Here is a 26,227-nt window from a genome sequence, read left to right as displayed (position 1 = left end):
ATAGGTTTCCTCATCTCTAAAACAGGAGTCGTACGTGTGTCTTCCTCACAAGGCACTTGGGAGAGACATAGTAAGAGTAAGGTAGGAGAATGTGACAGTGAATGTGAAAGCTCTTTATAAACTTGAAGCGTGTGAGAAATTTAAACCACAATAATTTTTATACCAGGGGATTTTCACTATTTTTGACCCTGAAAACAGGGTTCTAGTCTCCATTCCTCTCCTATTTGACCCTGGGCAAATCTTTTCATATATGGAGTCACTGTTTTCTAACTGGTAATACAGACATATCGAGATTATGAATAATTATGATATGTTTACACCTCTAACCCAATTTATTCGGACATATAACAATCGATAATCTAAAAAGTTTGTACTGCTAGACAATCTCAAATTACCTACCAGCTCTGATTTTATTATTTTGTTTCTAAATGAGACATTAATGATATTCTAAGCTATCTGCTGTCCCCAGATATATGGCACAGGATAAACATCTGAAGTCGGAGACTGCTAGAGCAAACTGATTTCCCCGAAGTCACATGAGACTGTAAGGTGGTAATGCACTATATGGTAGATTCAATAACAAAATCAAAGAAAACAATCCGAGATTACTATGATTAATTAAATGGAGGTTGAGGACACTTTGGTCACTGCAGAAAATCTGTGCATACCGGCAACGTTTTGCACATGCACTTACTTAACCTTCCCCGCGGGCATCTATCTGGCTTTTCTAGTTGAGATGCGGCACCAGGTTCTTGGGGTTCCCAGCCTGCCTTGCGCTACTCTTGGCGGGAAAGTTGACCTCGTTGGGGGTCAAAGGCTACTGTCGGGCTTCTTCCGGCAACCGTTGAAGGAAAGCGCATGCGCATTGGGCAAAGAGCGTGCTTCGTGCGGCGCTCTCCTGGTCGCTGGTGCCTGTCCCTCAGACGTTATGTAATATATATGTTTGTGTCTATTTTTCTTTATTAATTTTATTATTAGTAGTAATATTTACTTTTAAATCTCTTTTTCTGTCACCGGCTGCTTACTTTTAAGTTTCTTAGAGTCTTAAAGGCGAAACATTCAGGGGAAAATGTATACTTAGTTAGAGGCCTTTGAAAATAGGTTAAGTTACGTCTCGTCCAAGCTTCATCAGGAGAAATTTAAATGTTTACAGTAAATAGACTCTTCTATGAACTTTTCTAGTTGAATTGTCTGATTAAGAAAAATGAAATTGAGGCCGAAAAATGGAAACAGCAAAATAACAACGTTATAACTGAGAAACCAGACTCAGTAAAAAAATAAAAAATCTAGGATATTTTCTGTTTGCCTTTTATGGTTGTTCCACAGAGTAGGCTTCTATCCACAGCCGTGCTACAAGCTCAGTGAAGGAAAGTTACCTCGTTCGCTTATTTTGAAACTGCAAATTTAAAACAAAAATTAAAAGATTGTTGTACAGGGTTTGGCAGGGGCAGTTTTTCATTACCCAGTACCTACCTGTACAATGTTGTTAATGCTTGAATACTATGAAGTGAAGAAAAATAGAAGATTATGCTTTTTTTAAAAAAGCCTTGGAGCCCTGGCCGGTGGCTCAGTGGTTAGAGCATCCGCCCGCGCACGGCAGGGATCCCGGTCAAGGGCGCATCCCTGGGGGAGGCAACCAATGACGTCTCTCTCTCTCTCCCCCTTCCTCTCCTCAATTCTACCTAAAATCTGTGGAACACCCCCCGTAAAAAGGTCTTTTAAAGAACTTTCTTAACCCATTTATGTGAGGCTTGCTAGTAAAATGGCTTAAAATTAGGACCTTACAAGTAGGCAAAAAGAATGTTTTTGAAGATTCCATTTTAAGTACAGGAATCCTCTCATTTAGTCACATATTCTTCCTGCCTTTATAGGTAGTAAACTAGAATAGGGTAAAAATAAGGTCTGAAGTTAAAGCTTGTATTTGTATCACAAGGTTGAATTAAAGAAAATACTTCCTCAGAAGATGGCCACTGCACAACTGCAGGGAACACCCATGGTATGAGTTGTTGTTTTTTTGTATTTTAATACATGTTAACTTAGCTAATTTTATTGTGTCTTTAAGTCTCAGCTATTTTTATATTTGAAAATTAGAGCCAACTGTTTGAGGGTTTAGTGAAATCAGAAAACTCCATGTTTTAAGAAATGAAACTATTTTGAATGAATGGAGAATCCTGTTGGGATGGTGGATGCCTCGCGGTCAATGGCCGGTTCAAGGTCAGTTCACAGTAGGTGTGAATGCATACGGTTCTGCTGCTCTGATGAAATTATCATTCCTAGCGTCCACTCCTAGAAAACGGATGTTCATGGCCCCACAAAGGTAAGATTGCCATCTTTGCACAGCCCTCGCCTTGCACAGTGTTTTCTGTCTGTGCAGCGAGTGCTTTTTTTATGTCGCCCTCAGGCTGCTGCCTGGAGGCACCCACCTTCCCTTGGCAGAAGCCACGCTCCTTCCTGGGGACTATTGACTAGTTAGGGATTCCTGGGGAAAGCACTGTGCTTTTGCAAGATTAGGTCTACACGTTCAGGAAGACTTCCTTTTAGTAAATGAAATGTCTCGTTTCCCTTGAATTTAGAGTACATTGGTATTTCCCAGCAAGATACCGACTGAGCAGCAGTCCTTGATGCTGGTGAAGAGGCTCCTAGCCGTTTCCGTGTCCTGCATCACGTATTTGAGAGGAATATTTCCAGAATGTGCTTATGGATCAAGATATCTAGATGGTAATATCATGTTTATTTTAAAACTTCCTTTAAGCATAGTTATTTTTACATTGGCTTGCTCTAAAACTGTAATTTTTTACTTAGAGATTTTGCTTTTTTAATAACAGCTTTATTGAGATATAATTCACACACCTGACAATTCACTAATTTAAATTGCACAATTGAGTGATTTTTAGATGTTCAACGGGATATGCAACTATCACCACTGTCAATTTTAGTAAATTTTCATTACTCCCAAAGAAACTCCATGCCCATTAAGTCACTCTCACTTCCCTCAGCTTCCCCTCCTAAGCAACCACCAATCTGCTTCCTGTCTCTATGGGTTTTTCTATTCTGGACATTTTGTATAATTGCAACCATACAATATGCCCTTTGTGACTGGCTTATTTCACTTAGCATAATGTTTTCAAAGCTCATCCATATTGTAGCATGGATTAGTACTTTATTCTTTTTTATTGATGAATGATACTCCATTATATGGTCCTGTCACAGTTTATTTATCCATTCATCAGTTGATGAATATTTGGGTTGTTTCCACTTTTTGGCTATTATAAATAATGTCACATTTGTGTCCAAGTTTTTGTGTGGACATCTAAGTGTTTTTTTAAAAAAATATTCAATACCTTTGATTAACATAAATTTTTTCCTCAGTTTCTCAAGTATAATTTTACCTGACATTACTCTTACAATGATGAAGTAAATAGATAAAAATATTATATTATTTATAGCTTCATACAGTGGTAGTGAATGTTCTTGTGTAAAAATACCTAATACAGTCAGTTTATATATAATATTTCCAAGCACATAATATGTATGCAATATTGTGGCTAATGTTGTGTATCAATTATGTGTGCATGATATATAAAGCACTATGTTATGTATGATATTTTGCAATTCACATTAAAGGCCTATGAGTTAGATATTATCCCTGTTTTTCAGATAAAGAGCCTGAGACTGACAGATCATCTCAGTTCTTTCCACTGTATTACATGTTCCTTCTTTGCAGGGCTCTAATCAGTTAACTTCTTGGCCTTTTACAAGTGATTTATTAGGATAAGCATCCATCGCAAATATTCTAAGACTCTTGGATAACAATGCCATGAAAGCATTAAGTGTAACTTTAAGTATTCTATAGCTTTTAAAATTTCTACCTATCAACATGCACCCTAATCCTTATGTTACCATTTTATAATAAGGATAAAAAGATTATTTCCATATAATCTTTCTTCCTTTAATTATATTAATACTAATCATCTGAGAGTTCATTGACATAATAATATACTGACTAGGGGCCCAGTGCATGAATTCGTGCACCTTGAAAGGAACTGTGGGCGGTAGGGCTGTGGTGGGCACAGGAGCAGGTCTCGGCCCATTCTCTGTGCCCCTGCCTGGCCCCTCCCACTGAGGCCCCCAGTCCCCTGTCTGTCAGCAGCTGTGCTCCCACTGCTGCCGCTCCCAAGCACTGACAGCACCAGCCCCACTTCCACCTGCTGAACGCATGGAGCTATTGGGGCCAGCACCAGCAGCGGGTGCAAGTGGCGGCTCTGGCACCAGCAGCGGGTGGGAGTGGGGCCAGTGCTAGCAGCAGGTGAGAGCACTGGACAGGACTGCAGTGTGCAGGAGCAAAGAATTTTCAGTAACCACCAGAGGCTCGCCCCGATGACAGCAACCGGCGCCCTGCCTTGGTCTGGTGCCCCTGCTCACCTGCTCCACCATCCCACTGCGGCCGACGCCCGCCATGTTCCATGCTCTGCCACCTGTTGCCAATGCCCGCCATGTTCTGCACTCGCCCTCTGGTGGTCAGCACAAGTCATAGGGACCGGTTGTTCAGTTGTTCCACTGTTCGGTCTATTTGCATATTAGCCTTTTATCATATAGGACTAGAGGCCCTATGCATGAAATTTGTGCAAGGGGCGTAGCCACGGCAGCTTGCCTCAGCCCTCACAGCCCTGGCTTCATCTGGAAGGTCATCTGCAAGGATGTCCGGAAGGTCATTCGGCTGTCCAGTCTAATTAGCATATTACACTTTTATTATTATACTAGAGGCCCGGTGCACAACATTCGTGCACTGGTGGGGGGGTCCCTCAGCCCAGCCTGCGCCCTTTCGCAGTCTGGGAGCCCTCAGGGGATGTCCCCCTGCAGGGAAAGGCTCCCGCCACCACCGCTACACTTGCCAGCCCTCAGCCCAACTTGTGGCTGAGCAGCACTATCCCTGTGGGAGCACACTGACCACCAGGAGGCAGCTCCTGCATTGAGCGTCTGCCCCCTGGTGGTCAGTGTGCATCATAGCGACTGGTCATTCCACCGTTCGGTCGATTTGCATATTACCCTTTTATTATATAGGATTATTATAGATAATGCACAGCTGAAGAACATAATCTTCACTTTAAATTTCTAGTTGTTTACTAATCTTTTTTTTAACTTAATAAATCTTTATTGTTCAGATTATTACAATTGTTTCTCCTTTTTCCCCCCATAGCTCCCCTTCACCCGGTTCCCTCCCCACCCTCTGCCCTTACCTCCCCCGCACTGTCCTCATCCATAGGTGTACGATTTTTGTCCAGTCTCTTCCTGCACTCCCCATACTCCTTTCCCCCTGAGAATTATCAGTCCACTCCTTTTCTATGCCCCTGATTCTATTATATTCACCAGTTTATTCTGTTCCTCAGATTTTTAATTCACTTGATTTTTAGGTTCACTTGTTGATAGATATGTATTTGTTGTTCATAATTTTTATCTTTACTTTTTTCTTCTTCCTCTTCTTAAAGAATACCTTTCAGCATTTCATATAATACTGGTTTGGTAGTGATGAACTCCTTTAGCTTTTTCTTATCTGTGAAGCTCTTTATCTGACCTTCAATTCTGAATGATAGCTTTGCTGGGTAGATTAATCTTGGTTGTAGGTTTTTGCTATTCATCACTTTGAATATTTCTTGCCACTCGCGTCTGGCCTGCATAGTTTCTGTTGAGAAATCAGCTGACAATCGTATGGGTGCTCCCTTGTAGTTAATTAACTGTTTTTCTCTTGCTGCTTTTAATATTCTCTCTTTGTCTTTTGCTCTTGGTATTTTAATTATGATGTGTCTTGGTGTGGTCCTCTTTGGATTCCTTTTGTTTGGGATTCTGTGTGCTTCCTGGACTTGTAAGTCTATTTCTTTCACCAGGTGGGGGAAGTTTTCAGTTATTATTTCTTCAAATAGGTTTTCAATATCTTGCTCTCTCTCTTCTTCTGGCACCCCCATAATTCTGATGTTGGTATGCTTGAAGTTGTCTCAGAGGCTTCTTACACTATCTTCAACTTTTTGGATTCTTTTTGCTTTTTGCTTTTCCGGTTGAGTGTTTTTTGCTTCTTTGTATTTCAAATCTTTGACTTGATTCTTGCATTCCTCTAGTCTGTTTTTGGGTCTCTGTATAATATTTTTTATTTCAGTCAGTGTATGTTTAATTTCTAGTTGGTCCTTTTTCATATATTCGAGGGTCTTGCTAAATTTATCGGCCTTTTCTAGGATATTCTTGAAAAGCCTTATAACTGTGGTTATATCCAGTTCTATATCCAGTCGTTTGTTTTCCTCCATTTCTTTCGTTTGTGATCTATTTCTTTGTCTCCACATTTTCGTTGCTTCCCTGAGTTGGTAGGGTAGCTTTGTGTGCTAGGTTTCCTATGTGGCCCAGTGGGTCAGCCTCCTCAGTTAACCTGAGGTGGACACTCTTGGTGCACCCCTTTGTGGACTGTGTGTACAGCCTTATTGTAGTTAAGTCTTGATTGTTGTTGGTATCACTGGGAGGAATTGACCTCCAGGCCAGTTGGCTGTGAGGATCAGCTGTGTCTATGCTGGGAGAAGTTCGGTGCTGGAGACAGCTTTATAGGATCAGACTTGCAAAATTGCAAAAGCCTCTGTTCTCAGCTTGGATGGGGCAGAGTCTCAGGGTGGAGCAGACAGTCTTGGCTTCCCATCAGCCCTGCCCTTGCGTGCGCGCCTCCAGACCTCTGCCTTCCGCGGCTCCCCTGAGTTTCCGCCTGACAGTCCAGACTCCCCCCGTAGCAGCATGGGTCCCCAGGGGTTCGCCCGGAACTGGGGTTCAGTGCAGTCAGGAGCTTCCAACTCCCTTCCGCTAGGGAAAGCCTGCGGCAACCTCCGCATCCAGTCTTCTCTGCGAACACTCGCACGTGCGCGCCTCCAGACCCCTGCCCACCGCGGCTCCCCCGAGTCTCCGAGTCTCCGTGTGCCTTTCTCTCTACCTGACAGTCCAGACTCCCCCTGTATGAGCCTGGGTCCACGAGGTTTCGCCCAGAACTGGGGTTCAGTGCAGTCGGAACTGGGGTTCAGTGCAGTCAAGGGTTTCCTTCCCCCTCCTGCCAGAGAAAGCCAGCCAGGCACTCATCCGCCCTTCCTCTCTGCACGCATGTCTCCGTACCTCAGCCCTTTGCCACTCCTCTGATTCTCCGTGAGCTTTTATCTTTCCTTCTAGTTGTAGAATTTCCACTCAGCCAGCCTTCCTGTGGTTCTGGATGATGTCCGTTCTATCTTTTAGTTGTAGTTTTGAAATTGTTGTGCGAGGCAGCAGTTTAGGTGCTTACCTATGCTGCCATCTTGGTTTCTCCCTGTGCTGCATCTTCTGAGCCGGGAACCTTAGCTTGTCCCCATGACAAAAGATAAGATCTTTTATATGAAGGCTGGGTCCCACTTGTGCCAGCAGAGTAGGTGGTTTATAAACAAGAGGCTGGGAAGTTCAAGATCAAGGGTTGGGCAGAATCCGTGTCTGATGAGGACCACTTCCTGGGTCATGGATGTGGGAGGGCTTGTTTACTAATCTTAAGTAGCTCTAAATTTATAATTTTTATGTTTAGATCTTTGTGTCAAAATTCTGAGAGACGATAAAAGTTGTCCAGGAGCTACACAGTTAGTGAAGTGGTAAGTAAAATAATACCTAACAACAGGATTTTTTTTATTAAATAACATCTTTTGTACCTTGGATATATTTCAGTTTTTAACCCAATTTTAGCAATTCCCCCTTTAACCTTGGATACTATTTTTGCAGGTCTTTGGATTTTTGCATTAAATTTTTTCTCAATTTTATGCTCCATGTGAGCTTCATTTTCCCATTATTGTTCCCCATAAATATTTTACTTTTTATGTTTTTAAATATGATTTTTATTGATTTCAAAGAGGAAGGGAGAGGAAGAGAGATATAGAAACATCAATGATGAGAGAAAACCATTGATCGGCTGCCTCCTGCACACCCCACACTGGGGATCGAGCCTGAAGCCCAGGAATGTGCCCTGACTGGGAATGGAATCATGACCTCCTGGTTCACAGGTCAATGCTCAACCACTGAGCCACACTGGCCAGGCTGAGGTTAGATATTTTATATCTTCCCTTCCTTCCATATCAGCATTTTATATTTCTGCCATTGTTTGTTTTTATTATTTTAAACTAGTTAATAAGACAGGAGCTTTAATAAGAAAATTTTATATTATTTAGTTATGAGATAATGAGATTTATTAAAAGAATTCTTTTTTGAAAATACATTCAATCTAAAAATGAATTCTTGATTATTTTTTTAGGATGCGAGGATGCTATGATGCTTTACAGAAAAAATATGTAAGTCAATATCTCTTTATCCTTTTTTTCCATAATTTATTCTACAAATGTAACATTAATTACCATGTAGTAAAACATTAATTTAAACTAACTTGAGCATAGGCCAGTTCAAATTACTGAAAAGCCTAAACATTTGAATATTTTAAAGACCAATGTTCCCCTCATTTAAAGCTAATAGAATTACTATATCACAGATTTTGCCAAGACTGTTGTGGTTGTTAACACTCATTAACACACATATTAATTTACAAAAACAATGAATTAAAAGGTCTTTAAATAGTTTATTCATGCCCAGCTGGTGTGGCTCAGTAGTTGAGCATAGATCTATGAACCAGGAGGTCATGGTTCGCTTCCCAGTCAGGGCACATGCCAGGGGTTGTGGACTCAATCCCCAAGAGGGGTTGTGCAGGAGGCAGCCCATCAGTGATTCTCTCTCATCACTGATGTTTTTATGTCTCTCTCCCTCTCCCTTCCTCTCTGAAATCAATAAAAATATATTTTAAAAAATAAAATAGTTTATTCATTAGTTTCACATGTCTTCTATACTCTTATTTATACTAATAATTTAATAATTTCTTCATGAGCATTCAAAAGTAAATTTCCATCAGTCTTAGTTATATTGTCACAAATTCTGAATTAGTAAAATTTCAATTAATATAGACCATGAGCCTTTTTATAGTTAGCATATATTTATATCAACATATACAAAGAAGTGAAATAAAATTGTGAGAAAGGTAAAACTTTATCTATGGTCACTAATCTCCCTCATTAAGGCATTAAATATTTAATGTTTATTAAATATTGAGTGCCTACTGTGTGCTAGACACATATTCTGGGTAGGAGCTGGGTAAGCTAACAGTGGTCAAAAAGATAAAGAGGGTCCCTTCTATAGAGGGAAAATAGTCAAACAAGCAAGTCAGATAAATGCAATTAAAATTTTTTAAAAAATGTGGCAAATGAAAGGTGAGGTAACTTTAGAGGAGCTACTGTGAGGAGATGGGATTTAAGCTGAGACTTAAATGAGAATAAACCAGGCAGGCATTGATATTAGGGAGAGAATATTCCTAGCAGAGCAGCAAATTCAGAGCTGGAGGGGAGTTTGGAGAATTCAAGGAACAAAAAGGCCAGTATGATTGGAGTGCAATGAACAGTGTAGAGTTGCATGAGATGAGCTTGGAGAGAGAGGGAGGGCAAGAGCATTCACAGCTATGTAGGTAAATAGTTTGGATTTTACTTTAGGTGCAGATAAAAATCATTAGAAGATTTTGAGTAGAAATGTAACATTATTTGATTTATATGTTAAATTAGAAATCACTCTGGCTGCTATTTAGAGAATATACTGTAGAAGTAGAATAAGATTGAAATTAAGCAGAATAGCACTTTAATCTATTATTACAGTACTGGGCGAACGGGGGTGGGGGAAACTGGTGGTTTAGACCAGGATAGCAGAAGAAGAGTTAAAAAAAAAAGAAAAAAAAAAAAGAAGAGATTTAGGGTATGTTTCATAGTAGAATTGATTGGACTTGGTGGTAGATTGGTTCTGGAGTATTAGCAAAAGATCTAAATCAAGGATGACTTAGATTTTGGCAGGTTACTCGAGTGAATGATTTCCTGTGATTCTCTGTTCTGTGGTCTCAAAAGCCTCTTCCCTTTATTAAATGAGCAGAACCCTGAATTCTGTATTTTTTTTCTCCTTTCAAAGTTTGTTTTCACATTGGAAAAATTTAATGTGTCCTTTCAAAATATTTATTTTCCTTGTAACTGGCAGTAATGCTCCTGTTTGCTTAAGCAAATAACATGAATTTCATCCTTCAGTAAGTCAACTATTTTAGGGAATAGAGAAAGACATGTAAAGTATATGTTGCTGTATATGCATCATATGAAGTCTATTTTCTGCAAGATTATTTCTTATTAGGAATAAATGTTGAAATAGGACAGAATTCTTATGATCCATCATGAAAAAACATTTTATACAATAAAAGTAAGATTTTTGTTCTTTGTTGTATTTCAGCTAAGGATTGTTGTTCTAGCTGTAAGTATTTTTAAATTGTTATTTTTTAAAAACTGTCAAATTTTACTTTGCTTAATTAAGTAATACTAAAACCATCAATTAATTATTTCACTTTATTCAAGTAACTGATCTATTTCATTGGGGAAAAGTATTGAATTAATATTTTAGGGGGTTGTTTTGTATTTTATTTTGCTGAGTTCATGTAATGCTTTAGTCTAAACAACTAATCTAGTTCTCCTTGAATACTTAGCTTTGTATCACTCAATTGTAAATTATTTTAAAATAGGTATACACCAACCCAGAAGACCCTCAGGTAACTCTGCTTAAGTTACTAAAGAAGCATAATGCCTCTAATATCTAAAAAATAACTTAAATTATAATATAATATTTTATGCTTTTAATTGTGTTTTAATCAATGCACTTTCACATATATTTTCAAGTTTAAACCTCATAAAGACTTTTGAGGTAAAACAGGGTTTGTATTATCATCTTCAAACAAATTAATACACTTACTATAAGAGAGATTATGTGACTGATCCTAGGTCACAAAGCCACAGACCATTTGAAATAACTTAAATATCCTGACTTCTGATTCTTTACAGTATTCCTTTTATAGAATTACTAGAGGCCCAGTGCACTAAATTCTTGCACTGGGGGGGGGAGGTGTCCCTCAGCCTGACCTGCACCCTCTTGCAGTCCAAGAGCCCTCGGGGGATGTTCCACTGATGGCTTAGGCCCGCTCCCCAGACCAGCAGTTGGACATCCTTAACGCTGCCGCGGAGGTGGGAGAGGCTCCCGCCACCATCACTGTGCTCGCCAGCCATGAGCCTGGCTTTGTGGGAGCGCACTGACTACCAGGGGGCAGCTCCTGCGTTGAGTGTCTGCCCTTTGGTGGTCAGTGCGCATCATAGCGACAGGTCTTTCTGCCATTCAGTCTATTTGCATATTAGCCTTTTATTATATAGGATGAAAGGGGTTGGGTTTGAGAAAAACAAAACTCCTTCTTAAACTTTGGATATTCATCCCAGTTCAGTCACATCCACCAGTTCATCTGACAGTTCAAGTAGGGATTACAAGAAATGAAAAGAAAAACCAGAAGATAAGAAACTGGGGGTGGAGGGGGATCTTGATTGCCTACTCTTTTTTTATATATATTTTTATTGATTTCAGAGAGGAAGGGAGAGGGAGAGAGAGAAACATCAATGATAAGAGAGAATCATTGATCGGCTGCCTCCTGCACGCCCCCTACTGAGAACCAAGCCCGCAACCCTGGCATGTACCCTTGACCAGAATCGAACCTGGACCTTTCAGTCCACAGGCCACAGCTCTATCCACCGAGCCAAACCAGCTAGGGCTGATTGCCTACTCTTATTAGACTGTGTTCTTTGGAGCTTTCTATGTGTTATCTCATTGATTCATCACAACCTTCGTGAGGTAACTACCATTATCATCTCTACTTTATAAATAAGAAAACCTAGATATAAGGTTTCTTGCCTATGTTCACAGTGACAGAACCAGAATTTGGACCTAAGAAGTCCAGTTCCTGATCTGGGTGCTTAACCATTACATTATATCTGTTATAACACAGTGTTTTACTCAGTCATGGAGAAGCAGATTTTTTTTTTTTTTTTAAAAAGAACTGATCCCCTTCCCTATAGAGCACTGAAATGTAAAGAATGCAATAAAAGTACTAGAGTTTCAAGCGGGCTGGGAATGTGTCTTTTCTTTAATATTCATGCCTTAATATATGTCCATGGAGACAAAATCATATGGTAAAAGGCTATGAATTAGTTGATTGTTCAGAAACTAACTGTTCAGAAATATGTTCATTTATTTTCAGATGTTTTATAGTTACACATTTTTTTCTTTCAATAAACGAGAAACCTTGCTGATGAACTAATATTTAATGCTTGTTGTGCCAGGCACTTCATTAAGGGCTCTGTATAAATTATCCCACTTGATAAATATACTCAACCACCAATGAGATAGGTACTATTTTCAAACCCTTTCATTAGCTGGGGAAACTGAGACTTAGAAAGCCTAAATGGCCCAGCCTCCATGGCTCAGTGCTTGAGCATTGACCTATGAACCAGGAGCTCACGGCTCAATTCCTTGTCAGGGCACATGCCCAGGTTGTGGGCTCAATCCCCAGTAGGGAGCATGCAGGAGGCAGCCGATCATTGATTCTCTCTCATCATTGATGTTCCTATCTCTCTTTCCTTCTCCCTTCCTCTCTGAAAGCAATAAAAATATATATATTTTAAAAAGCGTAAATGACTTGCTTGTGGTTACAGTATAGCAAGAATTGAAGGCCTGTGCTTTGTCGTTCTGCTAAAGTAAGAGATATGCTGCCTCCCTTCCTTATCTGTCTGCCAAGGAATTCTTTCTCTCTGATATATCTAACATACATTGCAATGAGTAGGAGAATAAATTTCTCTCCAAGATTGAAGCCCTAAATCCCAAACCATGGTAATCAACTATTGGGCCTTTAAAGTTTCAGTGAACAAATAGGGATTAATATGGCAGAAAAATTATTAGGTAAACTAGAGGCCCGGTGCATGAAAATTCATGCACTGGTCGGGGGGTCCATCAGCCCGGCCTGCCCCCTCTCACAGTCCAGGAGCCCTCAGGGGCAGGAGGCAACCTGGCGATCAGGGGAAGGCGACACCCCATCACACCTCTGCTGCTGCCACTGCTGGCAGCGCAAGCCTCAGCCAACCCTGGTTACCTGAGCCTCGGGCGGCCCTGGACAGCTGGGCAGCCAACATCTAAGGCTTGCCTGCGCCTCAGGCATCGGCTGGGCAGCCGCCATCCAAGACTTGCCTGCGCCTCGGGCCGGCCCTTGGGGGCTGAGGGGACTGGGGGACTCTGGAGGCTGGCCTTGCTGCGTGCTTACCGCCCCGGCAGGGCTGAGGGGACTGGGCACCACCATCTTGTGGCTGTGGGCGCCGCCATCTTTGAGGTCGGGACAGTCAATTAGCATATTCCCTACTTATTGGCTGTGGGTGCCACCATATTTGAGGGTGTGACAGTCAATTAGCATAGTCCCTCCTTATTGGCTGTGGGCACCAACATCTTCGTGACGGCATGAAGGTCAATTAGCATATTCCCTCTTTATTAGAGAGGATATTAAGTCATACAAAAGCAGTATATAGCTACTTGGCTTCCAGTACTGTATATCAGATTCATAACTGCAGTGTTTTCTACCTAAGACAATTTCAGAATGTTACCAATTTAAATTCAAGTACACCGGGAATGGACCAGTCATGGACTTCATAAGGTATTGTTCTATAGTTTTCTTTTTCTGACAGATTACCATTTATTCATATTAATACTATATAACTAAACTTCAGGATTAATTTGGAACTTTTCAGACATCCCCAATTAACAATCAAGGTGTAGCTGTACCAAATATCCTTGGAGTAGCTGTAAACCAGGATTCTGTGGCTAATTATATGTTATTTTAATGGTGAAACAGAGCCAAAGAGTAGGAAAGCTATTGTATGCTTGAGTGATTATAAATATAATTAAAATCCATGATTGGTTTTCTTCAAACATCTTATATAAAATGCATATTTATTTATGTAAAATTAAGCTACTAGTTTGGCATTTTATGGTTTCTTTCAACTTCACAACTTAATGCTTTAATAGAAATAAGAATCTCAAATAGTAAAATGTGAAGCTATGTTATTAGAAGCTACAGGTGTCATAAAATAATGTGTGATTCTCTTCTAGTAACAGTCAAAGCACTGAATCTAGTATGTTATGTGCCGACACCAAGAAAGCAAGTATTCTCCTCATTCGCAAGATGTATGTTCTAATGCAAAATCTGGAACCTTTACCTAATGATGTTTGCTTGACCATGAAACTTTTTTACTATGATGAAGGTACTATTTGCAATACATACTGTTTTATTTTTTAAAATACATATTTGTATTGATCTCAGAGAGAAAGGAGGAGGAGAGAGAGATAGAAACATCAATGGTGACAGAGAACCATCACTCAGCTGCCTCCTGCACTCTCCACACTGGGGATTGAGCCTGCAACCTGGGCGTGTGCCCTGACAGGGAATCGAGCCGTGACCTCCTGGTTCATAGGTCGACACTCAAACACTGAGCCACGCTGGCTGGGCTGCAATACATACTGTTTTAGTATCTGCATATTTTACTATTGTTGAAACGATTGGTTTTCATCCCAAATGTTTGTAAGGATCTAAATTGTTATATACTTTTTTGAAATCACAAAATTTACATTTCATATCAACATTTGAAAAAGAAAGAATTGAAAAAATGGGCTTTAAAAAATACATAGACTTCTCCAGTGATAATAACATATCTATGAAAGGTACAGTCTTACTCATAATTAAAGAAATGAAAAAGATACCATTTTTCACTTATTAGATCAGCAAAATTTGTAAACCCATTATTGGCAAGGGTGTGGAGGGGAAGAAGGCATTTTTTTTTTTTAATTTATTTTTTTTGTTTTATTTTTATTTTTTATTTTTGTTTTATCTCTAAGAAGGCATTTTTATACACTCTTGAGAGAATATGAATAGGTACAACATTTTAAAATAACAAATTGGTAGTATTACAATTTTAAATGCACATTGCCTTTAATCCAAAAATTCTATAGCTAGGAAAATATCTTAGGAATATACTTACACAAATATGCAAGTTATATATATTAAGAATTTTCATTATACTATTGATTAAAACAGGAACAAACTGGAAACAATCTTGAGTGTCCTTCATTGGAGGATTATGTAAGTAAATTATGGTGCATCTATATAATAAAATACTGTGCAAACTATTAAAAAGAATGCACTGATAGCCCATCCAGTGTGGCTCAGCAGCTGAGCATCAACCCAGAATCCAAGAGGTCACAGTTCGATTCGGAGTCAAGGCACATGCCTGGGTTGCAGGCTTAACCCCCCAGTGGCGGGGTGTGCAGGAGGAGGCCGATCATCAGATGTTTCTCTATCATCAATGTTTCTATTTCTCTCTCCTTCTCCCTTCCTCTTCTCTCTACAAATCAGTAAAAACATTAAAAAATTATTTTTAAAAATGTGCTGATAAATTAAGTTAGTCAAGAAATATTAAAACATTTAAAAGATGTTAAAAACAGGTTGGCACAGGTATGATCTTATTTGTGTTTTAAGTATATATATATGAATATATATGGAATATTATAAATTTTACATGCATGATCTATGTCTTCTAAAAGAACATAAAGCAACAACATAAAAACTACTGGCATTTATTAAATACTTACTATGTGCCAGTCCTGTTCTGAGCATTTTGCACACTTTAACTCATTTAATACCCACAATTACCCTATGAGGTAGGTCCTGTTATTTTCCCCATTTGACAGATGAGTAAAACAAATCAAGGATGATAAATAATTTCCTCAAGATCACACAGACAGTGAAGTGAAAAAAAATAAAAAGGTTACCTTTAGGGAATAAAATAAGAACTTGGAGACAATAGGAGGGTGATTTTTACTTTTTATTGTATTTAAAATTTCTTCAATCTGCATCTATTTTTAATATAATAATATTTTCTTCAATTTCATGAACAGCACAGTTTATACTTACTTTTTTGCAGTTACACCCCCAGATTACCAGCCTCCTGGTTTTAAGGATGGTGATTGTGAAGGAGTGATATTTGAAGGGGAGCCTATGTACTTAAATGTGGGAGAAGTCCCAACACCCTTTCACACCTTCAAAGTAAAGGTGACCACTGAGAAAGAACGAATGGAAAATATTGATTCAACTGTATTATTTCCAAACCAGTTAAAAACACCATTTCAAAAAATTCTCATGGACGAAGATGATCCAGAAGATGAACAGGAGCATTATACATCTGTAAGTGTATTTAAAGAAATATAAAGTACAGTAGTAATGTTTGTCTCAATGAGAACTTTAATAGCTCTTGTTAATATTTGTATAAATACTGTATCAGAAACATAAACTCAAGGTTGGAAGGGACCTTAAAGAAGGTATAGGCTTGTTTTAAAGGACAAATTATAAAAATATACAACTTTCTCAAAATGTATGCTGATTCTAAGAACCCTTAGATCTTATTGTTGTTTGAGGGCACTAAATTAGAAATGTTCACACAATAAGCTGCCACTTTTATAGCTCTGGAATTTCCATACAGATATTAGCATACACTCTGAATATGCCCCAACCCAGTTTGAAAATTCAAAATGTTTTAATGCTTTTTATTTTTATACAAACACTAGAGGCCTGGTGCATGGATTCGTGCATTGGTGGGTTCCCTCAGCCTGGCCTGTGCCCTCTCGCAACCTGGGACCCCTTGGGGGATGTCGGACTGCCGGTTTCCTGATCCTCGGCAGTCCAACATCCCCCAAGGGATGTAGCAGTGCTCGAAGCGGCAGGCGGCCAGGGAGGAGCCCCAGCCCAGGCCGGGCACCACACCACTGGCTCCCGCTCATCCCAGCTCCACTGTGCCTGCCATCACTGCCCGCTGGATAAGCTCATTGAGTGGTGCTCTCGCTGTGGGAGCACACTGACCACCAGGGGGCAGCTCCTGCATTGAGCGTCTGCCCCCTGGTGGTCAGTGTGCATCATAGTGACCAAACAGTCGACCAGTCGAACAGTTGACCCGTTGCTTAGGTTTTCATATATATAGATTATTTAAAAGTGCAACAAACAGCCGTGGGCAAACTACGGCCCGCGGGCCGGATCCGGCCGTTCAGCTGTTCTATCCGGCCTGCGGAGCCGAAAGAGCGGAGGGTTCTCTTGCTCTCCCCTCTGCTCCTTTACTTTGAATTTATATTAGTTCACACAAACACTCCATCCATGCTTTTGTTCCGGCCCTCTGGTCCAGTTTAAGAACCCATTGTGGCCCTCGAGTCAAAAAGTTTGCCCACCCCTGATGAAGCCTGGAATGGTCCTAGAGGCCCAGCCAACTACCTGAACTTCCCTAATAGTGGGGAGCATAGTTTGGTCTCTGGAGCATAGTCTGAAAACCACTGATCTAGTCCAATTCCCCAACTAATGCTGGAACCCTTTTTACAATACTATTAGCTCTGCTTGAATTTCTTGCAGAGTCAGTCCTGAAGCAGCCTGGAGTTCCTAGAAGGAAGAAAAAGTATCTTTTTTTTTATTATTGATTTCAGAGAGGAAGGGAGAGGGAGAGAGATGGAAACATCCATGATGAGAGAATCATCGATCAGCTGCCTCCTGCACGCCCCCTACTGGGCATTGAGCCCACAACCCAGGCATGTGCCCTTGACTGGAATCGAACCTGGGACCCTTCAGTCCACAGGCCGACGCTCTATCCACTGAGCCAAACCAGCTAGGGCAGAAGAAAAAGTATCTTACTGTTGTCCTCCTATACCTAGCACTTAGATTTACAAGTGTGCATTCTCAGTAGTATTGGTTGAATGAATGGATGAATATAAGTGTAAAAAAGTTTTGTTGCCGAAACTGGTTTGGCTCAGTGGATAGAGCGTCGGCCTGCGGACTGGGGGGTCCCGGGTTCGATTCCGGTCAAGGGCATGTACCTTGGTTGCGGGCACATCCCCAGTGGGAGGTGTGCAGGAGGCAGCTGATCGATGTTTCTCTCTCATCGATGTTTCTAACTCTCTATCCCTCTCCCTTCCTCTCTGTGAAAAATCAATAAAATATATTTAAAAAAAAAAGTTTTTGTTGTTGTTGCCTCACTCCAAGAAAATCTTTCATCATTAACAATTTTCTTTAATCTCATCTTTATTGTTTTCTCTTGTCTCATTTTATTCTAAATTGGGACCACAGTTCTGACTATTCTGATTTAGGCTCTGTGCCCACATTCTTACAAATAGAAAAATTTCATTTTCAACCAATACAGTTAAAGAAGAAATATTTTCCCTAAAAACTGAACCCCAGTCTTGCTTTATAAACAAATATGTCTGGGATTTATGTAGCATTCTTTAAAATATTTAAAGCTTGGCCCTGGCCCATGTGGCTCAGTTGGTTAAGTGTTATTCCATGCACCATGAGGTCACCGGTTCAATTCCCAGTCAGGATACATGCCTGGGTTGCAAGCTCCATCCCCAACCCCTCCCCACCCCACCCCATGGAGGAGGCAGCCTATCAATGTTTCTCTCCTCCCTTCTCTCTAAAATCAATAAAAACATTTTAAAAATTATTTAAAGTTCTTTGACATATGTCACATAGGGAATAATACTTATAAAGTAGACATTAAACCTGTTCAGAGTGTATGCTAACATCTGTGTGGAAATTCCAGAGCTATAGAAGTGGCAGCTTGTTGTGTGAATATGTCTAATACAGTGCCCTCAAACAGTAAGATCTAAAGGTTCTTAGAACCATTATACATTTTGAGAAAATTATGTATTTTTATCATTTGTTCTCAAAGCAACCCTGTAAAGTATTTTATACTTAGGATAAATAAGTTGCCTTGTTATAGTAATTATACGACCACTTTATTTCTAGCAAGCATAAGGAAGTTGTAGTCTGTTATACTAGAGGCCAAATGCATGAATTCATGCATGGGTGGGGTCCGGCCGGCCTGCCCCGATTGGCCGATCGGGCCAGCTGCGGGGAGGGGCTTGAACCCCAAGCGGAAGGAAACCAAGGCAGTTGGTGGGCCGGCCCAGCCCCCTGGTCGAACTCCCGGTTGAGGGGTGAATTTGCATATTAGCCTTTTATTATATAGGATTTAACCTTCACAGAAAACAAATTTGTTTAAATAGGTCTACCAAGTTGTTTTAGTTTCTTTTTGAAATGTGTCCTTTTTCCCCCCACATAATTATATAGGATGATTTTGACATTGAAATGAAAACAGAAGAGCAGAAAAAAAATCCTGGATCTTCTGAACTTGGAGGTACGAAGTTAATGTAAATGTAGATTAATTCACTTCTAACTCAGTTTTATACTTTTAACTTTTTTTTTTCCAGAACCAAGTTTAGTTTGTGAGGAAGATGAATTTATGAAATCTAAAGAAGGTCCAGAGCTTTCAATTTCTCATTCTCAGGTATAAACTTGATAGTTCCATCTTACTTTTAATTTGTTTTTTTCTTATTTTTATTTTTTGTTGATCCTCACCCAAGGATATTTTCCCATTGATTCTTAGAGAGAGTGCAGAGAGAGAAACATTTATGTGAGAGAGTCACATTGGTTTTCTTCTGCTTGGGGATCAAGCCTGCAACTGAGGTACATGCCTTGACCAGAAATGACTCTAGGACCCTTCAGTCCATTGGCCGACGCTTTATCCACTGAGCCAAACCCGCTAGGGCTTAACTTTTTTTTTTTTTTTTTTTTAAGACTGTTGCTTATGTGTTTATTTAGTTATTTCTCAGATTTTCTTAATCTAGGTCTTTTAGGAGAAAATTAGGTATTAAGAATGCTCATTAACAAAATTTGGGAATTATATGTTGAAAGTTTTAAGTATATTATTGGTAGATTTGTTTAGTAATCTACATATTGTTCATAGAATCTCAATATTTCAGAGCTAGATGGAATCTTAAGCAATTATTATATACCACCCTTTGTATTTACAAATGGAATATATAATACATTTTTGTTGCCTTGGAGCAGAGCATGTTTAATTTTGTTTTCCATTTACAGTAAAATCTAGAAGTAACATTTAGATAAAATGAACTTGAAAATGTTATTGATGATTGTCTCCCTTTACACAGCCCCCTTTTCCATTGGCAGTGAGCTAAAGTTTTTCTTCCAGAAGAGTAGTACCTGGTGATGATCATTTGGGACTTTCTCAGCTCAGTGAATGGTCAACTGTGAACAGTGTCAGTTTCACTATCTTTATATTTGTACTTTTTATGACAGTAAAGACCAACTCAAAATTATTGGTTTCATTACCTCAACAAACAAGACCCTAAATTTTATGTAATTGAATTATTTTTTAAAAATATATTTTTATTGATTTCATGGAGGAAGGGAAAGAGAGAGAGGTAGAAACATCAGTGATAATAGAGAATCGTTGACTGGCTGCCTCCTGCATGCTCCCCACCAGGAATCAAGCCTAAAACCCAAGTATGTGCCTTGACCCCCTGACCTTCTGACCTCCTGACCAAGAATCTAACTGTGACCACCTGGTTCATAAGTCGATGCTCAACCACTGAGCCATACCGGCCGGACTATAATTGAATTTTAAAACCCCATTATTGTGTTATGAGAACACATGGTTCAATAGGATTATATTATGTTATGTGTAATTATTTTCTTCTCTAGGTTGAGCAGTTAGTCAGTAAAACATCTGAACTTGTTATGTCTGAAAGCAAAACAAGAAGTGGAAAAATTTTTCAGAAAAAAATAGTAAGTGTCTCTTTAGATTGCTTTCCATTCTAACCTTATAATTTCCCCCCATATATGAGTTTATTTTGCTTATGAACACTTCATTTATTGGACCAATATTTAGTAAGCACCTACTATGTGTCAAATACTTTACTAGGTGTTAGAAATAACACATAGTTCCTGTTCTTAGCTAAAAGTTTAGTAATTGGAGGTCAACAAGCAGCGATATAGGGTCATTATAGCAGTCTGAATAAGCTACATAGAGCCACAAAGGAAAGAATGGTTAATTTCATTGAAGATACATTAGAGAGGGACATCCAGAAAAGGCTTTGAGAAGTGACACCATTATATACTAGTAGACTCCCAAGGAAATGCCATGCTTCATGTTCTATCTTATAAATGGATTATCTTGTTAATAAGACATTAAAAATGAATGTTTTATATACATTTTACATAAAGTGAATCTCATGTTCTTAAGCAAAAAGGCAAACACTGCTTTGTTTTACTTTTTGGTATGAATTGTATTAAATAGGAATTTGTATTTTATTTTAAACCTTTAAGTTACTCTCAAAGGTTCAGAGGTGAAAAAAAAGCATTCTGTAAAATATGCAAAATATCATGTCCAAAAATAGAAAACAGCGCATTCTAACAGTGGTATGCTGGAGTATTTCTCCCCACTCCTCATTCAGTGACATCATGTTGGCAGCTTGAAATTGGACATGATAGAGTATTTACAGTATGGATATCAGCAAATGCCTCAACCCAGAATTTGTCCCCAGAGAACCAGTTATTAAACATTTACCAGCACATCACTGATTATAGTGCCATTTTTAAGTCTCCTTTCCCCCCAACATTCTCAATGGGAAGTTAGAACTGGCATAAAACAGCATTGAAACTAGTCTGCTGATGAAAGCAAAAGATAAAAGAATTTCAAAAATTAGTATTTCTAACAGCAAAATGTTCTTCCTAGGAAGCTTCTATTTAGGATGAGTATCCTTTTTTAGGATATAGGGAGAAAAGCCAGCATTAAAAACAATTATTAGGTAGCCTGGCCGGTGTTGCTCAGTGGTTGGGCATTAACCTATGAACCAGGAAGTCATGGTTCAAAGATTTCCTTGTAATGTAACATTAGGATGTTTTGGGAACATAAATTCACTTCTGAAATTGCCCATGTTTTTGGATATAAAGACTGCCAAAAGTACTCCTGATTTTGAGAATCATGACTGAATTATGGTTAGGAAAGGGCAATAAATGAAAATATTTAATAGTATATATACTAAGGAAGTTACTATTGAAGAGTAATTTCAAGCAACAGAAAAGTATGTCCTATTAGAGAATAATAGTATGATAGATAATAATTTGTCATTCAGTATTCGTTTTAAAAACTAAATATCTGACATTATTAACGGTAGTCAAAAGGTGGAAAAAAACATAATTGTCTATCAAAGGATGAATAGATAAAATGTGGCATATACAGACAATAGAATATTATTCAGCTATAAAAAGAAATGGTGTATCAGTACATGCTACAACTTGGATGGACCTTGAAAACATTATGCTAAGTGAAAGAAGTCAGACACAAAAGTCCACATATTATATGATTCCATTTACATGAAGGTCCAGAATAGGGATTTCTATAGATTCAGAAAGTCATTGAGTTGGTGGGAAGATGGGGGAATAGATGAGTGATAACTATAAGGGGAGAGGGCTTCTTTTTAGAGTGATAAAAATGTTCTAAAATTGACAATGGTGATGATAGCATAGCTCTGTGAGCTATTAAATAGGTGAATTGCATGGTGTCTGGATTACATCTCAGTAAAGCTGTTTTGTTTTTTAAAAACTTCATATAGTACCTATGGTTAAAAATCAAGTGCTGTTCTTTGAGAAGTAACCCATTAGTAATTATTCTCTTTTTTTGAAGGCTAATGGAAATAAACCAGTAAAATCTTCTAAAGCAAATCGGAAGAGACGTCAACTAGAATCTGGAAAAACGGTAAGTCTTATGATAATATATAGGTTGAATAAAATGGCAAGTGTCAGAATATCATAATTATGGATTAAATTGAAGATGACAAATATAATATCCCTTGATATACCTCAGAGCTCTGATATCCAAATCTTTTTTTGTTAAAATATATTTTATTGACTTTTTACAGAGAGGAAGGGAGAGGGATAGAGAATTAGAAACATAGATGAGAGAGAAACATCGATCAGCTGCCTCCTGCACACTCCCCACTGGGTATGTGCCCGCAACCAAGGTACATGCCCTTGACTGGAATTGAACCTGGGACCCTTGAGTCCGCAGGCCAACGCTCCATCCACTGAGCCAAACCGGTTAGGGCATGATATCCAAATCTTTTAAAAATATATTTGGTTCTAAAAATGGAGTGAGTTTAAAATAAGATACAGTATGTTGGTGTATTAATTTTCTCCATGTAAATATGTAATGTCTGATTCCATGAATGATTTGAAGTAGCTGGAGGAATTTATAAAATAAAATCAGTATCACGAAAATATGAGAATGAGAAAATGAGAGTACAAGAATATTCAAGCCATCCTATCTAATAAAGAGGGAATATGCTAATTGACCCTCCTCACACCATCACAAAGATGGCAGTGCCCACAGCCAATAAGGAGGGAATATGCTAATTGACTATCCTGCCCTCAAAGATGGGGGCGCCCACAGCCAATAAGGAGGGAATATGCTAATTGACTGGCCCGCCCTCAGAGATGGTGGCGCCCACAGCCACAAGATGGCAGCGCCTAGTCCACTCAGCCCCACCGGGGTGGCAGGTGCGCGGCAAGGCCAGGCCCACCCCTAGGCAGGTCCAGCTGCTCCGCGTACCTGCCTCCAGAGTCCCCCAGTTTCCTCATCCCCCGAGCCGCCCAGGGCCAGCCGGATACGCAGGCAAGCCTCAGATGGCGGCTGCCCAGCTGCCCAGGGCCAGCCCGAGGCGCAGGTAACCAGGGCCAGCCGAGCCTTGCGCTGCCGGCAGTGGCAACAGCAGAGATATGATGGGGCATCGCCTACCCCTGATCGCCAGGTCACCTCCTGCCCCTGAGGGCTCCTGGACTGTGAGAGGGGGCAGGCCAGGCTGAGGGGACCCCCTCCCCGCCACTCCAGTGCATGAATTTTCATGCACCAGCCCTCTAATTTTATTTACATAAAGCTAAAATTGGGTCACAAATTTGATCTGAACTTTCTAAGATCAAAACTAAAGCAGAAACATAAATTGCCAAATCCACATGTTCCTTAAAAATATAGTATTTCTTCTTAGTACCTTAGGAGAAAAAATTTTCCCTGACCTAAATCCTATAACAGTTGTTCTATATTTGGAATCTCATTTTACTAAATGAGATAATGTTATTTGTCATTTCTGAGATTAATATTTACACTTTTTCAACTAAAAATTTTTAGTGTTATTAGTAGGTTAAAATTAGAAACTGAAAACTTAAAACTTTTTAAAAATCAAATGTTAAAGGGGTAATCTCAAAAATTTACATATCTTAAGAAGGGAATGGAATAATTTGACATTTCACTAATATATTAGATTCTTTCATTTTTCCCAATGTATTAAGCCTTGATTTCTCTCCCTGCAAAATCATAATTCAATTTGTATCCTTTGTAAGTTTCTTCCAGAAAAATCAAAGTTCAATAACTCAGGGAATCTAGTTAGGAATTTTCCTAGTTTGTCATCCTAGTCATTCAAAAGTGTGCATTGAATGTCTACTATCTATTAGGCACTGCTAAGTACCAGGGATATAAAAAGAAAACATGATTTAAATCTTACATTGTGCCTAGGTAGAATGTTTCTCTATCTGCAGCTCATTTTATAATCCTTTTTCCCTCTCTCTATCCCCCAAAATATTTTACTATTTTGAGAGCATAATGTTAACTCTATTTATCTACTCCAACAACCCTTATAATTTGCAAGTATGTACTTTCAGCAGCCATCAGAAGATTTAAATATGTCAATAACAAAATTTACCCTACTTTTAAAGAACCCAGGTAACCTACTTTAGGAGGACATAGATATGCTAGGTATAATTTTTTTAAAAAGAAGAAGAAAGAAACTTCAGAAACATAAAAAGATAAAATTAAAGACATTTAAACTGTAAAATACCGATTCTTAGTAGTTGCTTTCTTTTGACAGGTTCTTCATCACATTGATTCTGCTAGTCAAAAGTCAGTGCCAAAAAGAAGAAAGTTTAGTGAACCAAAGGAACATATATAAAAATTATTTTTCTTCTGCATGATTGCAAAGTTCATCTCTACATTTAAAGGACACTATATTACTATTTTAAGGTGTGTTTACCCGACCTCTGGAAATTTATATGTAGTCTTAAGCAGTTAGTACACTAAAATGAATTCTTAGCTATCATATTGTGATCCTTAAACTTATCTAAGACAAATCCAATAGAACTTGTTAATAAAACCAAAAGAACCATTGTCATAATTGATTCTGTTTATTAACTACTCAATATTGATATATCTTCCATTTTGGTGGAAACTTTCTTTAAACAAACATTAATTTTTTAAGGTCCTCTAAAGCCATTTTTGAAACAAATAATGTTTATTTTGGTGTTATATTTTGGGAAGAAATTAACTTTTTACTTATGTTAAAACTATACCATTTAACTGGTTTTGTTTGCAACTGGTTTTGTTATTAAAACAATGCTCTTCAGTACTTTGATATAGTGTATTAACATGATAATATATAATGTATAATTGAATATTGGTGCTTTACCTTTTTTTAAAAAAAATTTTACTATAAGATAAAATGATAACTGATTTTAAAAGTCTGGCATTTTGCAGAGCATAAATAAAATATTGTTAAGCATCTATACTCTTTCATGGCTTCCAATTTTTATATAATTAGCAGAAAATGTTTAGGCACTAATTTCGAGATCATTTTGGTAGATATTACTTTGCAAGAGTTGAGCACACTTTCTAGAATTTTTGAGTGGTGGTGTGAAAGACACTGTGACATGGTTCCAGCCTTGACCATTTCCTTTGCTTTAGAAACAGAAGACTTAAAACTTGGTCTGCTTGCCTCTTGCGGTTTCAGCAGACATATTCTAAAAACATACATTATTCATAGGTTTACAGTAACAAGCGTTAAATAGCGAATGTTGGCATGTATGTAGATGGTAGAAATGTACCCATCCTGTTTAATGTAAACCAAATAAAGGTCCACAGACTGAGTCACATCAGGCTTTTCTGGAACAGGATAATTAAGAATAAGCTAATTGTCAAACAACCAATTTTTAAATGTTTATTTATTATTAGCTTTATTGTATCCCAACACATCTCACTTCATTATGCTAGTATACACTGTTACACTGAGATTGACCAACAGAAACCTCTGTCCCTCGGCAGCTGGAGCTAGCTTACTTAACATTTGGATTGGCCGGTTCGATTGCGTTTGGGAGTTCAGGCCTCTCCTCTATTCTACCGAGGTTCCTTCATTGGATTGACCAGCTGTCAGGTTGAGCCCAAACCTGCCTCCTTTTAGTGATGTTTGTCTGGATCGCAACACAATAGCGGGGTGGCGGGGTGGGGGCGAGAGCCACCCCTCGTAAACTCCGATTGGCTGGACTTAACCATGGCGGTTT

The 26,227-nt window shown here is 38.9% G+C and overlaps 1 protein-coding gene across 2 annotated transcripts; it reads left to right on the top strand.

The window, feature by feature from the left end:
- Positions 1-1,939: 1,939 nt before the first annotated feature.
- On the top strand, positions 1,940-24,846 carry HORMAD1 (HORMA domain containing 1; the record flags this gene model as incomplete). Of its 2 annotated transcripts, XM_080648470.1 has the most annotated exons (14): positions 1,940-1,996; positions 2,574-2,718; positions 7,568-7,631; positions 8,285-8,321; positions 10,333-10,353; positions 10,619-10,645; positions 13,545-13,612; positions 14,068-14,219; positions 15,936-16,195; positions 19,115-19,181; positions 19,255-19,331; positions 20,549-20,632; positions 22,533-22,604; positions 24,766-24,846. In XM_080648470.1, 14 exons carry the CDS (start codon positions 1,964-1,966, stop codon positions 24,844-24,846), a joined length of 1,188 nt encoding a protein of 395 aa, XP_080504596.1. The 2 variants fall into 2 exon arrangements, with proteins under 2 accessions (XP_080504596.1, XP_080504595.1); XM_080648469.1 differs by lacking the exon at positions 10,333-10,353 and having other exon boundaries at positions 1,964-1,996.
- Between the last annotated feature and the right edge of the window lie 1,381 nt (positions 24,847-26,227).

Source organism: Plecotus auritus (genome assembly GCF_963455305.1).
Source record: "Plecotus auritus genome assembly, chromosome: 12".
Classification (NCBI taxonomy): domain Eukaryota; kingdom Metazoa; phylum Chordata; class Mammalia; order Chiroptera; family Vespertilionidae; genus Plecotus; species Plecotus auritus.
Note: the sequence above shows the minus strand (reverse complement) of the source record. Positions and strands in the feature narration are given on the sequence as shown.